This window comes from Cyprinodon tularosa, unplaced genomic scaffold, assembly GCF_016077235.1.
Source record: "Cyprinodon tularosa strain WSP-4 unplaced genomic scaffold, ASM1607723v1 ctg142, whole genome shotgun sequence".
Classification (NCBI taxonomy): Eukaryota; Metazoa; Chordata; class Actinopteri; order Cyprinodontiformes; family Cyprinodontidae; genus Cyprinodon; species Cyprinodon tularosa.
This window is the reverse complement of record NW_024038243.1, coordinates 1,662,002-1,688,371: the sequence shown is the minus strand read 5'-3', so window position 1 is coordinate 1,688,371 and position 26,370 is coordinate 1,662,002. Positions and strand designations below refer to the sequence as shown.

General features: G+C 40.8%; 1 protein-coding gene across 1 annotated transcript; it reads left to right on the top strand.

Annotated features, from left to right (window-relative positions):
* On the top strand, positions 1-25,696 carry spag5 (sperm associated antigen 5). The gene is made up of 24 exons (XM_038278595.1): positions 1-134; positions 218-346; positions 415-2,393; positions 5,061-5,256; positions 5,353-5,469; positions 5,551-5,643; positions 5,720-5,854; positions 9,677-9,796; positions 9,892-9,984; positions 10,064-10,198; positions 11,385-11,478; positions 11,549-11,696; positions 11,778-11,828; positions 13,498-13,672; positions 15,261-15,394; positions 17,105-17,273; positions 22,171-22,312; positions 22,463-22,700; positions 24,571-24,703; positions 24,795-24,875; positions 24,954-25,103; positions 25,174-25,248; positions 25,358-25,438; positions 25,521-25,696. Exons 1-24 carry the CDS (start codon positions 108-110, stop codon positions 25,590-25,592), a joined length of 4,767 nt encoding a protein of 1,588 aa, XP_038134523.1. The 5' UTR covers positions 1-107; the 3' UTR covers positions 25,593-25,696.
* The last annotated feature ends 674 nt before the right edge of the window (positions 25,697-26,370 follow it).

The window sequence follows — 26,370 nt, the reverse complement described above, 5'->3', positions numbered from 1 at the left end:
TTCTTTTGCCAAATGTTAGATGAATGTTTTCTGATACACTCCCCTGTATTCATTCATTGCAGCTGAAGGGCTTATATATGTGAGCTCCAGATTTGAGTCCTCTAAGGATGTCCCATTCCAGCATAACAGACTGGGTAAGTCCTCTTCCCTGAGCTGTGTGAATCTGTCCCTTAGAGGAGTATCCAGTGCTGATCCACTCTCCCTCTGTGGACTGTAGTCTTCCAGTAGAAGTGGTGAGCGTACCCCTCTTAGAAGCCGGGAAAACGAGCTCCTCCACTTATCGAGTCCTTCGTCGAGGCTCAGCTCAAAGCCGCAGCTCTGTGGGGACGCTGTGAAAACCAGCATGGTGAGTTTCTACTAACATTCGGAAAAACTTCTCGTTTTTAGCTGTTTATCCTTCAAACTCTTTCACAGGCTAACCTTCGTCTCTGTGACACACAGACCCAGTTGGCCTCGTCTCCACTTGTTAAAGGGACCCCAGTCGTTCCAGATCCTGCAGAAACCACTTGGGCGGTTTGTGGACTTGGAGATGTCACGTTTAAGTCTTTGAATTGTTCTGGGGAGGAAGTTGAGGTCCCAGGATGGTTAGATTGTGAAGGAAATAGTTTGATTTTGCCTGAAGTTGGGACCGTTGCTGTTGAAATGGAGGATACTGTTGGTTCACCCAGCAGGATGGAACAGTCCTGCAGTGAGCATGTAGAGCATCCGTATTCCAATCAGCCAGATTCCCCAAGTGGATCTCATGGAGACTCTACATTCCATGTCTGTGAAACAGATGAGAAAGATCTAACTTGGAAACCGTCTGCTTGTGATGGAGGTGAGGTTGAAGTTTTTGACTCCTCTGGATTCCAGGAGGAAACTGTTCCTCTGCCCCATAACGACCTCAGGGATTCATCACAAGATGACGGTCCAAACTCTGCTGAAGGCACACGGCCGTCTCCTGAGAAACATGTTGATCATCTGTCCTGCATCGGTGAAACGAGTCCCAGCTTTACGCCACTGGGAGCGGGAAATCCCACTGATGGACTAGCTGATCTGACCTTGAAGCTGTTAAACTGCAGCGGTGGTGAGGTGGAAATCTCAGAAGACGCCGATCCTGCAGGTGACACCATTCCCCTTTCACACACCAGTTCCGGCTTCAGTTCATACATTTGCGGCATGGATCCCAGTACTTTAGGCGAGGAAGATGGCCTGGAAAGCTTTGAACAGCACTTAGACCATCCCTACTATGATCCAAAATATTCCTCACCTGGCTTCGATGATCTGAAGGCTTTTCAGGACCTGTCGCCATGTGGCGCTGAGGAAAGGAAAATCGTAGACTGCGTAGAGCCCAAAGGTCAGGACGAAGGTAGTGGTTTGAGCTCCGACAGAGTAACGGTAGATGATGCTGGGAAATCAGACGATTCCCAGGCGCCTGAGACGGTCTCCCATCCACAGCAGGACCGTTATAATCCGGACTCTGTGGTCGATTCATCTGAAAATCGCTCTGATCAAGCGGAGATGATGGCGGGTGAAGAAACTGTATCGCCTATAAATGCATCCCTGACTAACCAGTCATTGGAAGCTGTGGAAGCTCACTCTGAGAGTGCAGACCGTCCTGAAGGTTCTCCTTTATCCTCAGTCGTCCCCAGAACCATGCATCCTGCTTCAGCACAGACTCCTTTTCATGAAGGCGTGCAGCAACATTTGGATTCTGTGCCCAGCTCCACTTCTAAGCCTCCTGAAGCTGGCGAGTTGAAGGACGTGGCGCCCGCCTCTTTGGGCCCCACACCCTGCAGCCCTGCAGAGAAACACGCATCCCCTAATGTTTTGAAGATGTTATCAGAGTGTCCCTCAGTCGCCTCAGCTCTGCAGCTCTTCAGTCCCATCGTCAAGAGAACGCCTCAGTCCTTCCGCAAGCTTCCCTCAGACTCTAAGTTTTTGTCTGAAGATTTAGCTATTGAGGATGAGAAAGGTATGGCGGCTCCTGTTAATGTTGACCTTGCAGGTTTGCTCGCTGAGCACCTCGAAAGCCCAATGCCCCGGCCTCTGTTAAACTCCACAGAGTTGGACGTGCAGCCGCAGCCAGGCTCAGCTGCAGGACCGGAAGATTCCAGGAAGAAGCCGCCGACCGAAGCCGCCCCACCGGAATCCGAAGGCCAGTTTCAGCAGCAGCTGCGGCAGATGGCAGAGCTCCTCTACGAGGTCTGTGGGAAGATGGGCTCGGCTCCACCCCCTGCTGCCTTCATGCCTCCTCCGGCCAAAGCTGCTCCTGCAGAATCCCACAGCATCGCCGTGGGCACCAGTCCTGTGAAAACGATGGACCACAGTCTGAACACATCTGGAATATTTGTGAGGAGGAGGGAATTCTCTGTGGCCGATTCCAGCACCATGACCGACACGTCCATGTGGAAGTGAGTTCTGTCTGCATCTCCCTCTCACCTGCATTTACATTTGAATAAATCTACAGAAGAGCTGTGATTAAAAAAAAAACGAAACATTTATTTCCCAATTATTAATTGATTCTCATATTGATTCCTAGATTGATTCATATAAACAAATATCTATTTACACTTTCCTTAAAGCTGATATTAACTATTATAATAAAATGCTGTTTGAGGTAATTGTAAAACTAGTATGAATTTTGTGCAAAGCTCCAGTCATATAGAGGTAACAGCTAAAAAAAGGATTTTAATACCAGTAATTAAATTCAAAATCTTATGAATCAGAATCAAAGCATTTCTTGAAGTTGCTTATCAGCCCTAATCTACAGTTTAATGGATGTAAATTTTATTTCCGTCTCGAAAGTAGAGGTGTTAAGTACGGAAGAGGATTAGGGCCAGTGAAAAAAAAAAAAAAGGTAACTGATTTTTTAATTTTATTTCAGTTTAGTACGGGAAAAGTCAGTAAACTTTTTTTTTTTTTTTTCCACTGGCCATAATCCTCTTCCATAGTTAAGACACTAAAGTTCCAAACTTGATATTAATACCCAGGAAAATTTTAGATACTCTGTAAAATACGACAAATACTTAAAGGCATAGGAAAATATTTGTAATAACTTGAAAAATCTCCTTAAATCTCGGCATGGAAAGTTTTTAACAGCTTCAAGTTCAATAAGTGTGCAAATACGTCCTCCAGATACAATGCAATTCAACCATATTTTAAGGTTTTCTAACCTGTTGTTCTTTTAATGCGAAAACAATTCAGAAATGTAGAATTAGCAATAGAAAAGTATCCATCCACGTTTGTAGTCAACCAACGAGCTTCTTGAGTATTTTCGCCTGATTTTTTTTACTGCCTCTTCATTACAAAAATTTGTTGAATTTTAAATGAGATGGTTTCCTGCTACAGACTAAGGATTGTTCCGATTAGTCGGCTAAAGATCGAAACATGCAGAGATCAAATACTGAAAAATCTTTAGTTTCTTGTTTCTGTTCATCAAACTAAGAACATCCACCATTGTTGGTCTATAAATGCATCAATCAGTCATAGGTATCATGTCTTATTAATAAGAGATATCAGCATTTTAATGCAGTATTTTCTCAGGGTTTATGCACATCAGAAAATTCCTTCGTTCCGCTTGTTCGGTTTAGGCCAAAAGAGGACTGCAACATTTATTTATATATTTTTGATTAATGTACGATTCGCTTTCAAATTATTTTCACAAGTTAAGAGCTGGTTACTCTCATGGGACAGAAATGGTTTATGTCTAGTATCATAGTGTGAGATGTTACCCGAGCGCTGACCAGGATGCAGTTGGTTGAATGTGACATGTAACCAATCAGAAAGTGTTTCCTGAGGAGGAAAATGAAACCTCTCCTCTTCTCCAAATCATAGGATGTCAACTGGAGCTTCCACTCCTTTAATAAATGCATTTTCTTTAAGCAATCTTTCTATAAGTCCCCGAGATATCACCGTTGCTTCTTCCTTGTCGGCCATCTTTAGTTACTCTGAAATCACCTTTGGGAGATTTTCCAAAACTGACTTTGGAACTAAATATGTTGGTTTGTTTGTCATAGATATAACCAAACTCGTTATATCTACAATCTTTTTTTTCCTTCTTTTTTTCCTGTGTGTGTTTTAAAAATCAACCGACAATTTGTAAAATCTTATTAGTAAAGCAGGTGTTATTGCCTTCATTAGATCTTCTTAAATCAAATTCCTCACTTTCATTGGCACTGTTTTATTGTAAAAAGTGGATGGGATGATGTAGGATGTTTATAATAAGACAGCCTGTCACTACCCTATATGTCCCGCAAGCACGATCCGTCCTGCATATGCGCGGAAAGATATACATCTGGGTGTCCATAAATAATGTAATTATGGTACTAAAACTACTATGACTACTTATTTCTATCCTAAACTCACTAAAGAAGGCTGATACACATCTTTAAAAATGTTTTAGACTTTTATGAGACAAATTTTATGCTTTTTAGTTTACATTTTACATGCTCAGAGCAGTCCCACAAAATATAATTAAACCATGTTTAACTGCATTTTAGTTGTTTCTCTCTTTAAATTATGCACTATATAGCATTAGATTAAAACGAAAACATAAAACTCAAAAAGACTAGATATATGTTTAATCCAAAACCGAAAAAGTTAGCCTCCCGAGGTAGCGGATCCCATTCCCGGTGCAGATCCAGCCGAGACCAGTGATAAAACAGAAATTATTTTAAGGCATTAATTTTCTCAGGAAATATATTATTAACCTTTAACACGTTATATTTTAGTACGTTTACTCTTTTTGGGGAGGGAAAACGTCATTTAGGTCTTTTTAACAAAATAAAATCGAAGATGACCCGGATGTATATCTGCATGCGTAAATTACCTGATGGGGCATGCGCAGAACGGATCATGCTTCCGGGACGGATGGGGTAGTGACACAGCCATCTCAAACGCATTTAGTCTGTTTTCAGTGTGAACAAAATGGGCTAATATTACCTTTCTGTAATAACTCTGTGAGATAACCAATCAGTATAACTGGAAAATAAAAAGAAAAAAATTTTTTTGTATAATTTTTTTTTTAAATAATCAGCTTAAAAACAAAAGGTATAGCTAGATGTGAACTTCTTCTTTAGTTTCAGTTTGCCACCAGGGGGCCTGCAGAGCCTCCCCCGAGAGGAGCTGGAGCAGCGGCTGATGTCCAGCATGATCATGGTGGAGGTCTTAATTCAGCAGATTGCTGCAGCCAAGGCACACGGTCCGTCTTCAGGCCCTCCTCCTTCGGACCTGAGAGAAAAACTGGTTCAGACCGACCACACTGAGCTCAGTCAGGTGAGCAAACAGTCCAGCTGCAGATTTGGCTTAATATTAAACCCAGTTTAAGCTTGTAAAAAATCACTCATACATTCTGCTTGTTCATTTCTGTAGACCACAATGCACAGAGAGCTCTACTTGGAGGCTCTGAGCAGGATAGATGAACTGGAGCTGGATGTTGCTTCTCTGCAGAACCTCATCCAGGCTATCCAGCACATGAGAACTACCATGGTGAGACGAGCTTCGGTTCATAGATAATCCTTCATCATTTAAATACGAAATAAAAGCAAAAAATTTTTTCTTTTTCTGCAGTCCTCTTTGAAGAGTGACACGGATGCAGCTCTGTCCAGCCTGCATGAAATGGGTGAAACAGTCAGAGAGGACCATCGCAGCATTGCCTCACATGTACGTAGATTCATAGCTCAGCTAAATTTGAAAACAAACGCCATAAGTTGTACGACTTGACTGTGATCTTCTGCAGTACGAGCACATAAAGTCCTTGATGGGGAAGATGAAGGAATCCCAGGCGAGAATGCTGGAGAAGGTAAAGGAAGCAGTTCAACAGAGGAATGACATGAGGACTCTGATGGAAGAAGCTGCTACAGCCAAGGAGGCAGTAAGAAGCCATCATTCAGTTTTTTTCCTCTCAAAAGCTTATTATGTCCAGAAGTCTTATTCCTCTACTCATTATTGAATATCCCAGAATGCTTTGTGCAGAGAGCAGTCCTCGCAAAGCATTATCCCGCTGTTTATGTGAGTGTTTGTGTGCAAGTTGAAAGAGGGTAGTAGGGATGTAAATCACATCCATCATGGCGATTCGATTCAGTATCGATTTCCTGACCCAACGATTCGATTATTTTCGATACTCAAGAATACACCACGATACGATTCGGTTCGATTCGATTAATCGATTAATTTTTTTTCTTTTTTTTTACACCTTACAGGCTAAACAAAGTTTCAAGTTTGAAATAAATCATTAGCTACGTTTACATACGCAAAATTTCCCCGATCCGATCCAAACCTTGGTTGATCGGAAATTCAAAATCTCTGTTTACATGGACACTAAATGAAATGATCCGATCATGACGTGTGTATACATGTACCAAGCGTTGGATCAGATTAAATCTTTTAAGCATACGCAGAACTTCGTGCCAAACTTGGCAGTTCTGTCTGCGTCTGGTTTTTGGGAGGCCTGACAAACGATGCGCTCGGAGCGAGCGGAAAAAAAACGAAGAGAGGAGGAAAAAAGCGCTTGGCAGCGAAATGTCCGAGAGAAAATGTAGAGAATGAGCGATTGAACCGGCGTGGGAGAGCGAGTGGGCTGTGGAGAGAGAAAAGAGGAAGAGGAGGAGGATAAATTTCTGCTTCCTGCAGCTTTAAATGAACTTGAGTGTATAAGTCGGCGTTCCTAGACTCCTCCCGCCATGTTGTTCACAACAAGAGCGAGAGCGACCGGTGGTTTCCTGTTGTTGACAAGGCGGAAAAACGTCACGCTGACGTCGCACACATGCGCAGTGAAGATTATTTTACTCTTAAGATCCGAATGGGTGTTTACATGGACGCCAATCAGAATGGCGATCGGCAAAAACCACCTCTCTCTTTCGGAATTAAATTTAGATCCGATCGGACCGAATCGGATTAGAATCTTCAGTCTGACATGTTTACATGAAACATTTTTGATCTGATCAGGCCTTCAATCCGATTAGTTGTGTCCATGTAAACGTAGCTACTGAAAGCTGAAATATCATTATGCTTTTTTAATTTATTTTTTTAGAAACAACAGCAAATAACAGAAGTAGAAAAGTTGCATCAAAAACTGCTGCAAAAATACTGCACATAATCAGTGCAATGCAATACCTCGGCTCCAGACGTCCCGCCCCCTGCACAGACGCTCCACTGCTCCTCTCCCAATTTGTAGCTGACCGCAAACAGTGCCGCAGACAGGAGGCCGGCTTGTTTTGTTTTTATGACTGAAATTGCGGAAAACAACTTGTGAAGTTTGACCCGCTAGAAGAGCGAGGTGCGCGAGAACGCTTGGACCCTTTTTCCACCTGGATCTCCGCCTTTTTTGCCCCTCATGTCCCTCCGTCGTCGGACTAAACTCGCCCCCACTTCCTCCTCGCCTCGGCCGTATCTAGACCCACAGCGTGTAGCCCAGACCACGCTTCAATATTGAGCATAATTTAAAAATGTCTGTGTCAAGCTCACTGCAACAAACTGCTGTAAGAGTACAGGTGCTGGTCATAAAATTAGAATATCATGAAAAAGTAGATTGATTTCAGTAATTCCATTTAAAAAGTGAAACTTGTATATTATATTCATACATTACATACAAACTCATATATTTCAGATGTTTATTTTGTTTAATTTTGATGATTACAAATGACAACAAATGAAAATCTCAAATTCATCATATCAGAAAATTAGAATATTGTGAAAAGGTTCAAAATTGATGGCCCCTGGTGCCACACTCTAATCAGCTAATTAACTCAAACCACCTGCAAAAGCCTTTAAATGGTCTTTCAGTCTAGTTCTATAGGCTACACAATCATGGGGAAGACTGCTGACTTGACAGTTGTCCAAAAGACGACCATCGACACCTTGCACAAGGAGGGCAAGACACAAAAGGTCATCGCTAAAGAGGCTGGCTGTTCACAGAGCTCAGTGTCCAAGCACATTAATAGAGAGGCGAAGGGAAGGAAAAGATGTGGTCGAAAAAAGTGTACAAGCAAGAGAGATAACCGCACCCTGGAGAGGATTGTGAAACAAAACCCATTCAAAAATGTGGGGGAGATTCACAAAGAGTGGACTGCAGCTGGAGTGAGTGCTTCAAGAACCACCACACACAGACGTATGAAAGACATGGGTTTCTGCTGTCGCATTCCTTGTGTCAAGCCACTCTTGAACCACAGACAGCGTCAGAAGCGTCTTGCCTGGGCTAAAGAGAAACAGGACTGGACTGCTGGTGAGTGGTCCAAAGTCATGTTCTCTGATGAAAGTAAATTTTGCATTTCCTTTGGAAATCAAGGTCCCAGAGTCTGGAGGAAAAGAAGAGAGGCACTTCACCCACGTTGCTTGAAGTCCAGTGTAAAGTTTCCAGTCAGTGATGGTTTGGGGTGCCATGTCATCTGCTGGTGTTGGTCCATTGTGTTTTCTGAGGTCCAGGGTCAACGCAGCCACATACCAGGAAGTTTTAGAGCACTTCATGCTTCCTGCAGCTGACCAACTTTTTGGAGATGCAGATTTCATTTTCCAACAGGACTTGGCACCTGCACACAGTGCCAAAGCTACCAGTACCTGGTTGAAGGACCATGGTATCCCTGTTCTTAATTGGCCAGCAAACTCTCCTGACCTTAACCCCATAGAAAATCTATGGGGTATTGTGAAGAAGAAGATGCAATACACCAGACCCAACAATTCAGAAGAGCTAAAAGCCACTATTAGAGCAACCTGGGCTATCATAACACCTGAGCAGTGCCACAGACTGATCGACTCCATGCCACGCCGCATTGCTGCAGTAATACAGGCCAAAGGAGGCCCAACTAAATACTGAGTGCTGTACATGCTCATACTTTTAATGTTCATACTTTTCAGTTGGCCAACATTTCTATAAATCCTTTGTTTTTATTGGTCTTCAGTAATATTCTAATTTTCTGATATGATGAATTTGAGATTTTCATTTGTTGTCATTTGTAATCATCAAAATTAAACAAAATAAACATCTGAAATATATGAGTTTGTATGTAATGTATGAATATAATATACAAGTTTCACTTTTTAAATGGAATTACTGAAATCAATCTACTTTTTCATGATATTCTAATTTTATGACCAGCACCTGTATAACCAGGAAGCGCGGTAGGAGGGCAAAATAGGTTTAGCGGCACCGCAGCACGGGAGGGAGAATTACGCCCAGGAGCAAATGGATAAAAATAGACCGGAGGAAAAGAAAAACATGATATTATACTCTTGCGGACGTATTGATGCATCGGATCGTCGGCTGTTGGATCGATGCATACAAAACGTATATTATTTACTCCCCTACTCATTATAGTCCTCGTAAGGAGCACGGCCTTATTTTACTTGTTCACTCGTATCTAGGGGTGTAATATCGCCAAAAATACATGATTTGTTTTATTGTTGGTAAAAGAAAGAAAAAGGTGATTTTTTATCTTTTATTATTTTATTCATAACAATAAAATACCTCAAACAAAACAAAAAAAAATTGATCGATTTTAGTTTGTATTATTATTGCATCCCTTGTATTGATCATTGACTCTTTGTTTGTTTTCAGGAATAATCAGTTTTGTTTTGATAAACAGATGAGGGATGTCTTGAGACTTTTGCATAGTCCTGTAGCTGCAGTAAATCTAGTACCTCTCCTTCTTTTTAATGTGTTTCTTACAGTTAAACTGTGTTAACTTATGTCTGTTCCCAGGCTTTCTGTGTCATGGATCAGCTCAGGATGCACTGTGCCTCTGAAATCTCAGCTCTGGAGAAATGTGTTGGATCTCAGCAGGAGCTCTTAGCTGCTCTAAACCAAGTTTATCCAAAACAGGTACACAAACCAGAACAGTTGACCCTCCTCTTTGAGAAAACACTCCGTTAATCTCAATCTGCATTTAGTATTCTGACCTTTTTCACCTCATGTAGGTTGCACTGAAAGAGGCCTGCAACGAGGCACTGAACTCAGCCTCCAATCTTTTATCTGAGACTACAGAGGAACACTCCAGTTTGATGAATGAGGTATGCTTCATGTAGAAGAGAAACCACATTGCTTTGTTTCCAGCAGTAATAAGGCTTCATTTGGAAACTCTTTTCTAAGCTCTGCACTGTAAGGAGCCTCCTGAAGAAAACCTCCCCGATACTGGTGCTGCTGAAAGACAAAGCTGCTGCTGCTCTGAGGGAGAGGGACCAGCATTGCTCTGCAAGAGAACAAGCCATTGAAGAGCGAGAGCAGGTCGGATCTTCATCTCTCCAGCTAGTCTCAACCCGATAGATTTATTTGTAAAAGTGGATATCAGTGCAGCTTTAATCATGAACAGTGACCTGTAAACATTGTTGAGTTTGTACCAGGTTCGTTTAATCGTTACAAAACTCTCAGTTCAAACAAAACGATTTTTTAGAAAATATTTCAGCAATGCTAAGCGAGAGCGCAGCAATGCACGCGCCTCTCGTGATCGCTGCTGAATGGATGTATCGGTCCATAGGGGAAAAATCCAGCTAATATTGGCTCAAAATAATTAGCAATATTAGTTGATCTTTGCAATTTTTTAATGTCTGACTCTCACTTTAATAATTATTTCATACCTTAAAAGTTTTAAAGGCTTGAAATTACCAGTAGTCATAACCGAAATAGATTTACCAATATTGAATATCTGAGATCCAATCTACTGCACTTTACATGGAAATGTTATTTATTTCCTTTGCTGCTTATTTCTTCATATGTAATCTAAAGTGCATTTATATTTATGCTAATTTTTTACCTTTTTTAGCAATGTTTATGTCAAAGGCTTCACTTTCATGGGAACATATATGGGTGACCAGTTGATTCGGATCGGATTTGGGCGGATACGATCTTCCCAAGTGTCTGTATGGGATTGAATAGGAAAAAAAACCCTGAATATCTTCCTCTAGTTTGAAATTAGTATTTTATTTGCATATAATTATTATTACTTTGTTCTCCTTAAGGACAAATATATGCTAACTGTTAAAATTACAGATGAAAGGTTTAAAATATTGTTTACCTTCAATCAAATAACTCCAATGCCAGTCTATCTAATGAGCGTTTTTTATTTATTTTATTTTTTAAATAAAGCTGTTGGTTTTAAAAAGTAGAGATTGACTGAAACAGGTTTTTTTTTTTTTTTTTTTTTTACGCTGATTTGGATCATTTTTACATCAGAATAACAGATCCCCGAAATATTTTGGGGAGTCAATCTTTTAAGCCAACTTTGCCTTTTCTACTTCCTTTTAAATGATAATGATAACTCTGGGATCAAAAAATATTACACAGCAAAAAAAAAAAAAAAAAAAAAGTGGATAGGAACTGGGAAAGGACGGGGCAGATGCAGGAGAAGAAACGCTAACGTCAGCGGGCCGATGTATCAGTCTATCAGTTAAACCAACTTTTATTTGCTCAACAGATGGAAGAGGAGCTGAATGAAACCCATCTGAAGCTTCAAACTGCAACGCAACAGAACAGTGATTCAAAACTGCAAATCACAATTCTGACATCCGGTGAGGTTTATTCCCCTCTGACTGATTCTCTGCATCAATGTCAGGTTTCCTAACATGTTTCTGTTTTTAGAGATGGGCGTCCTGCGACAAAAGCTGATGGACAAAGACGAGGAGACGGGTCAGCTGGAGAGGAAGGTGACAGAGCTGTCTGCTACCACTTCCTCCACCTTGGCGTCCTACACCTTCCTGGAGCAGGCGCTCGCCGCAGAAACCACAAAGTATGATCCTGGGATCAGGAGCTGTTCATGTGGTTTATGCAATGTGGTCACATGTGGTTTCATTGTTGTGTTTTCCTACAGGCTGCAGCAGTCTTGGCAAGACTTGCATCAGGCTAACGAGAGGGAAAGTCAGTAAGTGGTGACTTTCTGTTGTCAGGTTGATCAATTATAGAGCTGAAGCAAAGGGTGTCCAAAGTCCTTCACATGATATTTCAAATAAACAGTAGTCTGATTATTATTATTTTTTTTTGTAAAAGAATGTGAATAGCATTACATTTATGTTGTCATTAGAAGAAAATAATCTAGTTGGCAAATTCTTTTGGCTCATCTTTGCTGAATGAAAACTAGTATTTTAAGCAGTAATGAAAGGATTTATGCTGCTTTCTTAAAAAAGGCAGACTATTAATGTTACCTATGTTAAAATAGAAATGATTAGTATTTTACATTTTTCTTCAATTTTAAAGGCACACTATGCAACATTTTTCAGTTAATTAATGTGTTCCATAACGTTTTGGATGATTAAATGAGTCATTTCAGGTTGAACAAAGGTATTCTCGGCCGCCCTGGTGGTCTGTGGGGGAAATACCGCACTTGCAATTGCAGGAGCACCGACCCGCACCCACAGGCTCAGAAGTCTCACGAGAGTCAGTCTTGCTTTACGGCGAGAACTGCTACACGCCCCCAGTTAAAAGCATGCTCGTTGCTAGCACAGTGGCGATCTTTGTGAAGTTATGCTACGTTCACATCGGACGCAGCAAAATCGCGTCTGCTGCTTCCTTTTTGCTGCTTGTACCAGTTAGTTCTGACGCGCGGCTGAAGCAGCTTTGCTGCTCTGGCTGCGCGGTGCAAAAGTGTGTCTGATGCGCGTTGGGCGGAGCTTCACTATCCTTTCTCTGCCTTGCAGCTATATTTGCTGTGATCAGTGGGAATAAAGTAGTTTTAATATGTGTTTAAGTGAGAAAATACACCTGAAAAAGTAATCAGTGCCGTCAGTTCATTCAGATTATCATCCTGCCTTCAATATTTGTTCTGTCGGAGCCGCTCAGACCCCCACATACCAGTGGTGCGCCGACAGTAGGAAACCCTTCATCAGCAGCCTCTGGCCGGGTCACCTCCTCACGGTTCACCGCGGCAGCTGGTAGGTGTTTTTCATCTAAATAATCCAAACTGCAGGCAGCAGGATAATAAAAGCGAACATATTCTGCCAGCAGATACCTGCATTTAAAGGTAATTTAGGCGTCAATAAACTGTTTAAGAGGAGTGATCATCAGCGCTGTGTCTCTCTCCCTGCGTCAGATGATTAAACGCGCCCGACGCGCTGCTTCAGCTGTTCAGACGCGCTGCGCCTGCTGCTCAAATCGCGCCGCGGGACCTTTTGCTGCGCCTTGACGCGCGTCAACCATTGACTTTGCATGTAAACTCGCTGCTTCTGTCGCGCCAGCTGCGTCCAGTGTGTGCATTCGTTGCGTTCGCCTGTCTGCTAAGCTCAAAACAACCGCGCCTGGCTTGACGGAGAAACCAGGAGAACAGCTGTGCATATTTACGACAGTGCACTTTTACTTTCGCCCTCTGGGGGGAGCCTCGCTGGAAAATCAACACCGGTTGCATAGTGTACCTTTAAGTTTTTAATAACCATTTTGCCAAAGAAAATTCACTTTTATCAGTCATCTGTGCTAATGATTCAAATCCATACCACTTCTTGAATTCCATTCATTTACCACAACAAAATTGGTTTAGGGGTTGCTAGTGGACGCTAAAGGTAATTTTTTTAGCTTTGATTTCTGGTTGTCATACCATCCAGGCTGAAAGCATCTCTGGAAGATTCGGAGCAGCGGGTTTCTGAGCTGAGTCGGGCCCTGGCTGAAAACGAAGACCTGCTGGCTGAGCTGCAGAACCTCTCCCAGTCTCAAAGCGCTCAGATCCAGCAGCTCCAGGACGTCTGCACACAACTGGGTGGCGTGCGGGATATGAACGAGGTTAGTGGGTGCTTTTTTATGGAGTTTGTGTTTAGGCTGGTTCAGTTGATTTTTCTCTTTGTCTTAAAAAAAACAACAACTTAATTTCAATAGAGACCTCACCAACATACAGGATCACATAAAGATATAACAGAGAAGTTAAACAACAGTAAAAGTAAGGCTACGTTCAGATCACAAGCAGTGGAAGCAGAAAAAAAGCTACTGCTTCATTTTTAATGCTTGTTCACATTAAGTTCAAATATCCAGTAAAGTGTGTCCAGATGCATCTGATTCTTCTGCTGCTCCTGTGTTCAAAGGCAGAGAGCGGCATTGCCATATTTGCTGTTATAAGTGGGTAAAGCATAGTTTTAATATGTACTAAAGTGAGAAAGTCCACCTGAAGACTTCATCTGTGCGGTCAGTCCATCAAGATTACGATCCTGCCTTCAAATATTATTTTGCTGTCAGTGCCGCTCAGACCCCCGAACACCAGCGGAGTTTTGTCACTGGAAATCCCCTTCAACGGCAAACTCTTGGGGAGTTTGGCTGCTGGTGTTTGTAATCCAAACTGGAGGCTCCAGAATAATAAAATCAAACATATTTTTTCAACATTTTAAGTTAATTTAGGGCGTTAATAAACAGTTTCAGAGGAGTGATGCGATCTGCAACAGCAGCACTGTGTTTGTCTCCCTGCCAGCTCCCAGATCAGTTTCTCTGATTGGTTGATGTGGCTCATCAAGCAGCTGCTTTTACAGCCCGTCAGATGCTCATAAGCTCGTGAGGCGCTGCTTCGGCTAATCAGATGCGCTGCAGGACCTTTTGCTGCTTCTTGATGCGCGTCAACCATTGACTTTGCATGTAAACTAGCTGCTTCTGCTGCCTCTAGCGCGTGCGGTCTGAACGTAGCATTTACAACATGTAATAAAGAATAAGGAGATTATTAAAAATTAGTTAATGAATGTAGTGAAGCATTCGATTAAATTAGATTGTAGTCATCCGCTCCTTTATTCATGCAGGAATAAAATCAACCAATAGGAGGGGATGTTTTTCAAGCAGTCAAACTCTTGCTCTTTGCATCAACAAATCAAATGTACATAAGCTTTTGAGATGACTGCATTTTGTGTAATACACGCCGGTTCCCAGCATCTTGCCAAAAAAATAGTTGTCTTATATTTGCTGAATCTAAAACTGATGCTAACAATAAAAAGACTACAATAAAAGAAAACGGTTTAGTTTTCTAGAAAGCCTAGAATAGATCGGATCAGTTGCAGGATGATGCTTCTCTCGCATTCCTGTTCCAGTTTTCTGAATCTCTTCTTCTTCTCAAAGACATGATGTTTATAGGTCTGCCACCTCTCCTGATGTCCAGACCCTTATTCATTTGACCTCTTGTTAAGCTAAGGCTGCACAAGCTGCTTTCAGAAATATGAAATACCCCCTAAACTCCTCCAAAAATGTTCCATTGAGAAAAGTTTAGCCTCCAGTTCCCACAAACCGTTGTGGTGTGAAGGAAGAAATGCCGCTGGGTTATCAAGTATGGATTTGACCAGATATAAGATTTTTACAGGGCGAACTTCTCTGTTTATTTGTGTTTCTTTGCGTGTTTCAGTTTTTGCAGAATGAGAACGAGTTTGCGAGGGAGCAAGTGGTGGAGAGTGAGAAGATGCTGAGGAACACGCTGCAGGGGCTCCGAGAAAGGAACATTGAGTGTGAAGACCTGAAAGCTGAAGTCTCCAAACTTCGGTAAGCGTCTTCTAACCATCTAACTGGTAGAGAGTCTGAAGGTTGATGGTTCACTGGTCCTCACAGATACATTGCTTCCTTTTCTTTTTCTACCTGTAATAATCAAGTAGAGCTCAAGAATTTGACCATTAGCTCAAATGAGTATGAATGTCTGGAAGGCATGTTTATATCTTGCCCTCCATGTTAGGTCTGGGCTCTTTTTGCTTTAATTGCTGCAGCAGGGCAGGATGGCATGGAGGGGATCGGACTGTGGAGGATCAGCTCTACCATATTTAAAAATAAATACAGAAATAAATAAATCCTCAATAAATAAATAAGCATACAGTTAATTGCCCCTGGAAATACAATAAACAAATAAATGTATGTAGTTTCTTGTTAGTTTCCTGTTCTCCCCAAGTCCACACCTTCCTGTGTTTTTCTCAAGAACGTACTTGGCGACGACACAAGACAGTACTCACGTTCTTATGAATTGAGAAACGGCACGTGACTTCAGACTCGACTTCAGAGTCTCCTCTCCTCATGTACATTCTACCGATGCAGTAAAATGCTAAGCAACCATTGGGCAGAAGTTGACCCACTAAGACACAGCCCCTCCTCATTTGCATAATGAGGCAGAAATGCAGACAGAAATGTAAAAACAACTGGCAGAAATAAATAGCACTGAAGAAATAAAGAGGGTAAAAAAATACAGAGGAAGAATAAAACCAGACAAAAATATTATAAAATGCACATAAATAAATACTTAAAAAAAAAAAGTTATTAATAAATGAAGTTGAAGATTATAACGGACAATAAATTATTACAAAATCGAATAAATATAGAAGCTAATTAGAAGAGATATGTACATTTATGTCACTGTATAATAAAATTTCTACCGACATTATTTGTTGTATTTTCAGGTAGAGTCCTGCACGGGTCGAGTTTTACCAACCCAATTTCTGATGTCCATAACAACACACACGCATAAAAAAAAAAATCACCAACTACCCGCCCGCACTAAAAAGATATCCGCCCGAACCCCGACCCGTTTATTTTTATTTATGTATTTTTCACCCGCAAAAGAGCATTTTAGCGGGTGACCCGTCGGGGACCCGTGGGTACCCGACCCGTTGCAGGACTCTATTTTGGGGGCAATTAATTGTATGCTTATTTATTGAGCATTTATTTATTTGTGTATTTTTTTAAAATATTTTAGAGCTGGTCCTCCATATCAGCCTGTGGTTCTGATCTTTATGAATTGGTTGATATGTGGCTTGCCGCTCTCTCAATTTGCTTTCAATTGTCAGTTTTTTTTTGTTGTTGTTTGTTTTGTTTTTTTATCACTAGCTGCCTTTCCTTCTAGGAAAATGAAATCAGATTCTCTGTAATGCTTATCAGTGGAAGAAGACATGAAGTGCCCTGAAATGTCCTGGAATGTCAGACATTGCTTTTCAACCATGCTTCAACTGAATGATTGGAAAAAATAAGCTCATATAACAGGCCTGGACAAATATGATTCCACCCTTAACAGAATATTTTGTTCCACTACCTTTTGAGCCATAATTATTAATATTAAGAAACAAGGCTTGAACTATTCACCCTGTCTAATAAATCTGTATCATTTTTTCTAAAATGACTGACCAAAGATTGTTACGTTTTTTTAATGATATTCTGTCTCATTAACCTATCCATGTGATCTAACAGCCTAAAATGATCTGTTCACATTTGAAGGGTTGAGAACAAGAGTCTGTGTGAAGAGTTGGAAATCGCCAGATCTGCAGCCAGAGCCGCTTGCATGGAGCTCAAAGAGAAGATGGGGCAGGCGGTCACTGAAGTAGTAGTGCTGCATCACACGCTGCGGGAAGTGACCAAGGAGCTGCAGGCTTCTCTAGGCAACCAGGTATATCGGCTACAAGCAGATCTAAGCTTTAGGTTATTTAGGTTTTCCAGAAAAATTAGCTTTCTATAATGAATAAGTTCTTTTGTAGGTTCTTACAGATTTATTTCAATAGCTTCCCCTTTGAGTCTTTAAACAGACTCTGACAGACATCTTAAATTGGTAAATTTTTGATATGCAGTCCTGTTTTTGTTATTCTTCATATAATGCTGTACAGCATTAACTCATTTGTTCTGTGCTGATGTTCTAGTTTGATTTAAAAAATAATATAAACCCACGATCCAGGGTAGAACATGGACCTGTTTAAAGGAGTTCACAGCCCATGAAAGTAGACATTCTGTAATTCCATAAAATGATATTCTCCTCCTGAAAGTTTTGTTCTTTTTTAGACTGTTCTCATGTCATAAAAACAAACATTTAACTTTGTCTAAAGAATTGGATTCTTTAGTTAGCAATACCCCTGCGCATTATGAGGCCCTACGTTTGCTGTTGGAAGTTGCCTTTGTTCTTTAGTCTGAAGTTATTAAAGGGCTGGAGTCAAAAGCTTGAGGTAAAACAAAGAGTTCTGTCTGTAACATTTAACAGTTTTATATTATTAAAGATATAACTTATAAAGGCTGTGTGAGGAACACAGGTCTGACCCTCTAGCTTTAGGACCTCAAAGTTCTTTGCACTCAACATGTAGCAAGCAAAAGCTTTAAAATCAAAGTTTTATTTTTGCCTTTTAATAATAAAAAGCAAAGGGTAACAAAAAAAATAAATTGTCTTTAGACTTTTCTGAAATGCACAACTAAAATGCAGTGTAGGTCAAAAGACTGTAGCTCCAAAGTCCAGTGGCTTCTGATCTGATCAGGAGATTTTTACTAATGTCAGGGTCCTGTCACCCTTAGCCGATTTAGCCAGCGTTTGCCTGATGTCCCAGAATGTTCTAAAACGCTGGCATATGAAATTCTAAGTATGTTTTAATTTTTGGGCATATACATAGAGTAATCATAACGAGTCCAGAACTTATGTCCAACGACAGCCTAACTGCACCGCGCCCGGCCTGCATGAAAATGTGTCTTTGATTGCAGTATTACCTGGCTGCTGTTAATCACCAGCCAAAAATAAAAGAATAAATAAAATAAAATAAAGAAAAAGAAAGAAGGTTTGCAGTCACAACAGAGTCGACGTCATGTCTGCTAGGAAGCTTGCTGGTTGTGGTGGTGGTGGCATGAATGCAGGGAGGATCCATCACCCTCACCTTCTCTCTCATCCTATAAAGGGGTGAAGTCTGGGGTATATTTTTCACAAGTTGTATAGAAAAAAATACACAGAGCATCTACAGTAGGTAGCAATTTCAATTCAGTTTATTTGTATAGCACCAATTCACAACACATGTCATCCAGATCATCCAGTCAGATTGATTTAAAGTTTTCTATCTAAGGGAAACCAGTTAATTGCATCAACTCATTGCTTGTAGCGACAATGGAGAGGGAAAACTCCCTTTTAACAGGAAGAAGCCTGCAGCAGAACCAGGCTCAGTGCGAGCGGCCATCTGCCGAGGCTGACTGGGGTTCAAAGAGACAGAAGCAGAAATATAAAAAGCAACTGTAAAAGGCGGCCCCGTCCAGGAAACACACAGCCAGGCAGACGAGCTCCCATGTCAGAGGATGAAGAGAGCACATCCAGCCAGTCACAGTCAGAGAACCAGGACTAGACAGAAAAACAGGCCGATCTCCAACATCTATGTACAAAGGTGTTGGACTAACAGACTCCGCAGTGTGGGAGAATAGATAGAATGAAGAACCTCCTATGTCCTCCAGAAGTCTAAGCCTATAGCAGCATAACTATAGAGATAGCTCAGGATAACCTGAGCCACTCTTACTATAAGCTTTATCAAAAAGGAACGTTTTAAGCCTAGCCTTAAAAGTAGACAGGGTGTCTCCCTCACGGACTAAAACTGGTAGTTGGTTCCACAGGAGAGGAGCCTGATAAATAAAAGATCTGCCTCCCATTCTATTTTTTAGAAATTCTAGGAACCACTAATAAACCTGCAGATTGAGAGTGAAGTGCTGTGTTAGGAACATAACATTGGGGAGTGGCAGCCTATAGGTTAGGGCATAGGGCCTTGAATCCTGAGGTTGTGAGTTCGATCCTCCACTCCCACAGACTGTCACTCTGGGTCCCTGAGCAAAGACCCTTAACCCCACACTGCTCCCCAGGCGCCGCACAATTGCAGCCCACTGCTCCCCAAGGGGATGGGTTAATGCAGAGAAGTAAGTTCCCTCTGGGATTATTAGAGTATATAAAATAAAATAATAAAATCAAAATCAAAAAAAATTTAAGAGGAAGCCAATGAAGAGAAACCAGAATAGGAGAGACATGATCTCTCTTTTTAATTTTCATCAGAACTCTGGCTGCAGCATTTTGCATCAGCTCATTAGCACATTCCTTTTATTTAGAAACAGTTATAAAAATAAGAGTCCTAATTATGGATTTCTATTTCTGCAATAACGTTTGCATTTTTTCAATTACATCCTCATTGTAAACATACACTATATTGCCAAAAGTATTTGCTCACCCATCCAAATTATTGGAATCAGGTGTTCCAATCACTTCCATGGACACAGGTGTATAAATTCAAGCACCTAGGCATGCAGACTGTTTTTACAAACATTTGTGAAAGAATGGGTCGCTCTCAGGAGCTCAGTGAATTCCAGCGTGGAACTGTGATAGGATGCCACCTGTGCAACAAATCCAGTCGTGAAATTTCCTCACTCCTAAATATTCCACAGTCAACTGTCAGCTGTATTATAAGAAAATGGAAGTGTTTGGGAACGACAGCAACTCAGCCACGAAGTGGTAGGCCACGTAAACTGACGGAGCGGGGTCAGCGGATGCTGAAGCGCATAGTGCGAAGAGGTCGCCAACTTTCTGCAGAGTCAATCACTACAGACCTCCAAACTTCATGTGGCCTTCAGATTAGCTCAAGAACAGTGCGCAGAGAGCTTCATGGAATGGGTTTCCATGGTCGAGCAGCTGCATCCAAGCCATACATCACCAAGTGCAATGCAAAGCGTCGGATGCGGTGGTGTAAAGCACGCCGCCACTGGACTCTAGAGCAGTGGAGACGCGTTCTCTGGAGTGACGAATCGCGCTTCTCCATCTGGCAATCTGATGGACGGGTCTGGGTTTGGCGGTTGCCAGGAGAACGGTACTTGTCTGACTGCATTGTGCCAAGTGTAAAGTTTGGTGAAGGGGGGATTATGGTGTGGGGTTGTTTTTCAGGAGCTGGGCTTGGCCCCTTAGTTCCAAGGAAAGGAACTCTGAATGCTTCAGCATACCAAGACATTTTGGACAATTCCATGCTCCCAACTTTGTGGGAACAGTTTGGAGCTGGCCCCTTCCTCTTCCAACATGACTGTGCACCAGTGCACAAAGCAAGGTCCATAAAGACATGGATGACAGAGTCTGGTGTGGATGAACTTGACTGGCCTGCACAGAGTCCTGACCTCAACCCGATAGAACACCTTTGGGATGAATTAGAGCGGAGACTGAGAGCCAGGCCTTCTCGTCCAACATCAGTGTGCGACCTCACAAATGCGCTTCTGGAAGAATGGTCAAAAATTCCCATAAACACACTCCTAAACCTTGTGGACAGCCTTCCCAGAAGAGTTGAAGCTGTTCTAGCTGCAAAGGGTGGACCGACGTCATATTGAACCCTATGGATTAGGAACGGGATGTCACTTAAGCTCATATGTGAGTCAAGGCAGGTGAGCAAATACTTTTGGCAATATAGTGTAAGTCTTTTCATTGTATCCAGTCTTTAATGTTGGGGATCTCTTCACTTAACCATCTGTGATGAGTTTTTTTTTTTTTTTTTTGGCCCCTGCCAACTATATTAACAAAATAGAATTTCTTTTTTCCCCAGTTGGGGTAAATTGCTTAAATGGAATGTTGTGAAATCGCATTGAAAGTCCAGACCGGATACGTTTCTAATACCCTTTACCTACATTATCCAGTAGGGGGCGCCCAGTTCCCTAACACATCATAATGACCTGCTTGACTGTCTTCATCTCTATAATATTATTTACTTATAACCTATGGATAAAGTACAATGTTTCTCCCTGTGAACTCTCCCAAATACTAGATAATGTAGTTATGACAATTTTTAATATAATTAACCACTTAGCTTCAAAAAGTAAAGACTCTACATCTTTTTCCCTTGCTTTCTTTCTGTATGTTGTTGAATAGTTTTCATGTATTTTTGCAAACATGTGTATATCCTTGATATTTGCTTCTTTTCAAGCTTTCAACATCATTTCGACCAATTCAAACAGTTTTTTTGTCTAAATTGAATATTTCTATCAAAATGGTACCCTAACTGAAATATTGGCTTTTTAAAAAAGGTATGTCTCTGAAAGCTGCAGATAACTCATTTTTTTTTTTTTTGAGATGTTGGAAATGACATTTAGTGCTTCCCTAAAACAATACTGCAGAACCTCCAAAAAGTCTTCATGGATCCCTGACGCTGTGATGGTATACACACCAAAATGAGCTTTAACAAGCTTTGTTCCTGCAACCTTGGAAGAAGAAAAGACAGTTTTCATTGTTCTTTCGGAGTATATACATCTGTATGTTAAGATTTGTTTCTGGTTCGTGTTTTGACCACATGGTGTGCTTTGCAAAATATGAAAAACAGAGCGGTTGAAGCATCAGGAACAAAAACAGTCTACAGTAGACAGTGTCTGACAGTAAGACCTGATGTCCATCGTCTGCTGTTTCTTTGTAATAGTCCCAGAAAGCCTGAATCACTTTAGTTGATGTTTTAAATAGTTTTCATTTGAAGGCTGCTGCCATGACGGCTTCTTTTCACACAGTCTGTTCTGACCCCTCTGTGTCATCTTCATCTTTTCAGACAGAAAATCAACACAAGCACGAAGAGTCTACTGCGTTTCCCTATGCAGAGCGCAGGCATCCGTCCTGCTCCCTGGTGGACAGCGTCATGGTGGCTTTAACTGGCGAGAAGGAGGAAGACGTCAGAACAGACTCGCCTTCCGGTATTGCAGCTTCTTCTGAAGTCTTTAAAAACAAACTTTACAAAATGATTTAAAGTTTAAGAGGATTTTAGAAATAAATCCTTTGTTCCATTTCTCCTCCATCCCAGTGTTTTGTTCTTAATTTGTGACGGTTTCAATAACTCCCTTCAGATACACCAGAGCCACAAAGTGAAGTTTTCTGCAGCGAGACGAGTGCCTTCACCCGCATCGGGACCCCGAAGAAGAACTCTGATGCAGTCCAGGATGAAGAAGAAGAAGAGGAGGAGGTGGAGAGCTCTGTGGCCGAGCTCCTCTCTGGGCTGAGCGGCGCCGTCACAGAGCTCATCAGCACGCTGAAACTGGTGCAGCAGCGCAGAGACGAGAAGCTGCAGGAGCTGAACAACACCATGTAGGTGGAAGGTGTAATGATCATGTTTGGGTTGTTTCTAATGCAGAACAGGGCAAAAACAATTTATCCAAACAGTCCTGATTAATCCATTATTGTAATATTTGTCAAAAAATGAATTGATTAATACAGGCAGGGTCACATTAGCTGAAAAGACAAGGTTACTCGGACCAGTACTTGTGCCGAAATTAGAAAAAAAAAAACATTTTGGATAAAAACCTTTTTTATACATTGATATCAAACAGGCCCACTTTTACTTTCACCTGGTTTGAATCTTCTAAGGCACCTTTTGGGATCTGATTGGCACCTGATGGGATCCAACAAATTTAAGGAAATACCTGCCCTAATGCAGTCATTTACAGCCTTGACACAAAATTTGCAAAGACATTTCCTGACATATTTAAATTTTAATGGGTGTTTCGTTTTTTTCTTTCAGAACTTAAAAGTTTCAATTCATGAAAGACATTTAATCAAAACGACATCAAAATTGACCAAATATAAAAGCAGTCGTTAATGACATCAAGGGTTAAAAAAACAAAACCAACCTGAACAAATGTAACTTGTGTAAAGATATAATTTCTCTTCTCTTTAAATCCTACATTAAGTCAGATTGTTTAAGTTTTTTTCCTCTTTTTCTACATATGTGGGAATGGTGTTATGTCACCATATTATTATAAATTTGGGTTTAAGTTGTGACTTTAACTAGGCCACCTGTTAAAGCATTGGATCAGTGTTTTGGCAATGACTGTCCAAAGTAGGTAAAATTAAATCTTGAGGTGAACTATATTGGCAATGAAATCAAATTACATTTGTCTGTTTTTTTCACCAATATTGCGATTTTGTTAATAAGATTTTCCTTCACCATAGCCAAATCTACCACAGTCATGTTTTATTGTTTCAGTAAGGGTTTTATTGTTTCCATGACTTTGAAAGCTTCCTTCCTTCTGTGTTGATAAACCCACATTAAGCCTATTACCGCCACCTAAAGGGCTGGAGTGAGACAGTCAGTGTCTTACTCCTGTGATATGAACAAAAAATGAGGGTCTCAGTGATTAATAAAAATGTTTCGTAAAACTCCCATTAAATTGCAAATATAATGAATTCTACAGCCCTAATTTAACCTACAGCCACTCCAAATGTTCTGTTTCTAAAATGCTGGCCTGACATCTTCCAGAACCTTCCTGCTCTTTTGCGTCAGTTCAGAGGACATTTTTTTAATTTATTTTTTTGTTTGTTTTTTTAATGAAAATATTTCTACCTGATATTTTAACGTATGATCCTAAACATGATTTTAACAAAAAACCAACATGCTTGACATCCAATATGGATGAATGAGTTAAATTGATATTGTCACTATTAGGATGTTAATTAAAAGGTTAAATTACACTTAGTTAAAAATCTGTCATAACAAAGGTTTGTTTCCAGACGTTATTTATTATTATGTTTTATAAAAAAAAACAGTGGAGATGATTACTTACAGATGTATAAGGACATTTTAAATGTGAGGTTTTTTAGGCTTTTTTATCCTTTAAATTATTATTAACTGGCTTAGAATAAAGCAAAGCTCTGGTCTCCTATCCATACATGTTTGATTTAATTTTCTTAAAGCAAACTCGATTCCCAAAACTCTGCTTCAAGAATCATTAATAATCTGAGCACTCGTCCAGAGTTAATAAATCTGTTCCACAGCTCATCTTGTTTGGTCCTAATGCCCCAAAAAGCTGTGGTATACTTTTCTTTACTAAACTTTTTCAGCAAAAATAAAAGCATAAATGATCCAAAGACCCTGACACTTGATAAGTAGTGGTTTTCTTATTTCTTTGATCGCATGCATTCACTTCTTCCCTCTTACAATGTTCTCCTGTTGTTCAAGCTGTGGCCTGCAGGTGGAGCAGCAGACCTTGACCAGCAGACATCAAGCAGAGGTGCTGGAGCTGAAACAGGAGCTGCAGCATTTGAGTAGCCTGGCAGAGAGAGGAAAACAGGCCCTGGAGCAGAAAGCGCAGGTTGGAACTGCTGTTATGTTAGAGGCTGACGCTTTTGGACTGAAAAGATCTTTAAACGATTTGGTATATATGTATTTTTTTTCCCCTGAAGGATGAGAAAACACTAACAAAGCTGATGGCAGACGTCCAAGAGGCACAGGACATCCTAAGCAAACACAAGAGTGACAACAATGTACAACATTAACTACACACATCAGATCTAAGAGGAAATGTTGCCGTTTTCTTTAACTTTTCTTAAATTGCCTCTCAGGACTTGCGAAAGGACGTGACGGAGCTGCGTCGTGCTCTGAAGGAGTCCCGCGTTGAATCCCAGGTCCTGTGGGAGGAACTGGGGAAAGCAGGCGTAGCATCGGCGCACCCGGTCAATCACATGGAGGAGAAGATCGAGCTGCTGAAGAAGGTCTGTAACCCTGCTGGATCAGGAGTTTTATTATCTGTTGGTTTGTGACTGACGGGTTTGTGGCCACCAGGTGGAGAGGCTGAAGGCAAGTCTCCAGGAAGCAGAGCAGGCCAAAGTTAAAATCCTGGAGAGAGCAAAGAGACACGTGAGTCCTGATCCTATCTGTCGGCTCACCACGATATCTGCCCACATACCTGCACCTTCCTGTAAAATCTGGAAAAATATTTAGACAGCCATCGTATCCTCTCTCTTAGCAAATCATCCATCTGACCAACCAGCAGAAAATGGACGACGAGCTCCAGATGTTGAACAGCATGCTCAATAAAGTCAGAGAGGTGAGACTTGTTCTGATGTGTCGTTTGTTGACGGTGTTTGGAAAGCAGATTTTGATGGAATTGTTTTTATTTCCTCCTGCAGACTCTTCTCTCGCTGCCAGAAGTGGTGAAGCATTGCGAGCATCTGCAGCAGCTGGTGGAATACATCGGCTGACTCTAGTCTGATCGCCGGTCCGTTTGAAATATTTATGTTTGTTTGGTGTTTTTTACTTGTTTATTATCCTAATAAAAGAAGGAACCTTTTAACATGTACTGTGAGTTTTCCTCGGCTATCGTTTATTTCCAGATAAATCTTAAGACTGAGCCGTTTAACCGCCTTCATTCAATCTTCAAGTTTTTGCGTCTCTTCTTTAATAAGATCTAATATTGAAGGGGATGCCAATTCTCCAGAACAGGGATTCCCAAACTTCTCAGCCTGTGACCCCAAAAATAACAGCAGCAGACTGGGGAACCTAAAAAGACATGAAGTTAGTTTGCTCTGATTAATCATATAAAGTGAAGTAATATTTTTCTTTAAATAAATGTATTTTTTTCAAATGATGTTTATTAAAATAATGATGCATTTTGATTAAATTTTTTTATTTTCGTATTTAAAAAATGCTTTAGATTAATAATTAAATGTTACATCTACTTATTTTATGGTACAGTGATTGAAAAAACAATAGCAAACAATATAGATATATATATATATATATGTGTGTGTATATGTACATGTGTGTGTGTATATATATATATATATATGTGTGTGTGTATGTATGTGTATTTATATGTATGTATATACGTGTGTGTGTGTGTGTATGTATGTATGTATATATGTGTATGTGTGTGTGTATATAGTTATATAGTTTATGATATAAATACATCAATAAATCATCCCTTAAGTTGTACAAATACTTTTGATGATTGGAACCAACTCTGCTGCCCAGTAGTTC